Source organism: Buceros rhinoceros, unplaced genomic scaffold, assembly GCF_000710305.1.
Source record: "Buceros rhinoceros silvestris isolate BGI_N320 unplaced genomic scaffold, ASM71030v1 scaffold38566, whole genome shotgun sequence".
In the NCBI taxonomy this organism is placed as follows: Eukaryota; Metazoa; Chordata; class Aves; order Bucerotiformes; family Bucerotidae; genus Buceros; species Buceros rhinoceros.
The window spans coordinates 1-1,445 of record NW_010418782.1 but is presented as its reverse complement, the minus strand read 5'-3'; the positions used below and the strand labels follow the sequence as shown (position 1 = coordinate 1,445).

Below are 1,445 nucleotides of genomic sequence, written 5' to 3'. Positions count from 1 at the left end.
TCAGGTTCTCACGTGTTTTCTCCTGCTTTCATTTACTGCATCATCAACTAGAAGTGCTGGAGTGCATGACAGAAAATAAAATTAAAAAAAATAAAGTGTCTGCATTCTCTAAAGCCTGTTTTCTAAGTAAAAGTCTTTTAAAAATATTAAAAATCCCACAAACAAATCAGTACCGAGTCATTATTCCATAGAAAATCCTATCATGATACTTAATTCAATGAAACCGAGCAAGACTTTTTTGCTTGTTTCAAATGTTCCCCCCCGACAGGACTCCGGGCAGCCGGGGCACAAAGGCACACTGTGTAACCAGGTCACTTGGGAAAGAACTCACCACAAGGACGTGGAGATCTCCTCTAACGGGAGAACCAAGCATAGCAAGCGGGTCTCTCCAGGGAGAGAGAGGTTCCTCCAGAGAGACACCCCCGCTGGATCCTCTATCCTCAAGGAGATTCATCTCCTTTTACAGAGATTACAGAGGAAGCCTCAGCAAATTATCTGTCAAATCTAGCCAACCAACACAGGGAACTAGAGCTGGATGCTCTGGACACCTCCTTCACATGACATTTACACCCTGCAGGAAAAGGCAGTTGCTTTAGTGGCAGAAAAAGTTTGACCTAATTAAAAATGGGAGTGAAGTTTTGTTGGGGACACTCTCAAGCCCTCTACTCTAAGGACTATTTGTCTGTCTGGACTAACTACCCCAGAAGGGCTGGAGTCCTAAGGCAGAAGTCCACTGCCCTATTTGTACCTGGAAGAGTAATATTCTTCTTCTAGCTCGTACAGGTCAATGGAGATCTCATCCCGTAGCGCAATCAGCTTCTTGTCACACTCCTCCTGCAAGCTTCTCAGCTGCTGGTTGCGTTGGTTGATAGCTTCATTCACAGAGGGGAAGTCATTGAGGATCAAGAACTGCTTCAGGTCAGACACAAGTTTCATCAGGGACTCACCAGCTCGGACCTTGTAGCAGGAGGAAAAAGTCACATAGCACACGGTACATATAAACAGCGCTTTGCTCCCATTCTCAAACAAGATCTCCCAAGCTCTGAACAAAGTAGAAACTCCCATGTTACAGGAGGATTCTGTTAGGAGCCTTCCAGGCTTCCCAGCTGTCCCCAGCCACCCCAAATACCAGGTTTCTCTTCTAGCAGCAGTCCTCCTGAGAGTTATAAGGGCTGCCCTAGATGCAAGAATGAACCCAACAGTGCCTGAAGGACGTGCTGCCCTCTGATCCGAACAGCAGAGTACTACTCACAATGTTTGCAGCTCTGACATGCATCTCATAGTTATCTTGTTCTCCCTGGGTTGCTCGAGAGACTTGAGTTTCATCCTCAATCTAAAGAAAAAGTGTACAGAGCCACCTTTACATATTAAAAAGTGGACATATCCACCTTTACATATTAAAATCCTGATGGATGATTACTACATTATAAGGCATCTGGGGCACC

At 45.3% G+C, this 1,445-nt stretch overlaps 1 protein-coding gene across 1 annotated transcript; it reads right to left on the bottom strand.

Annotated features, from left to right (window-relative positions):
- Positions 1–738: 738 nt before the first annotated feature.
- Positions 739–1,333, bottom strand: MED22 (mediator complex subunit 22; the record flags this gene model as incomplete). Its single annotated transcript, XM_010138667.1, has 2 exons — positions 739–957; positions 1,253–1,333. Coding segments are annotated over 2 exons (300 nt in total), but the record flags the coding sequence as incomplete, so codon positions are not given.
- Between the last annotated feature and the right edge of the window lie 112 nt (positions 1,334–1,445).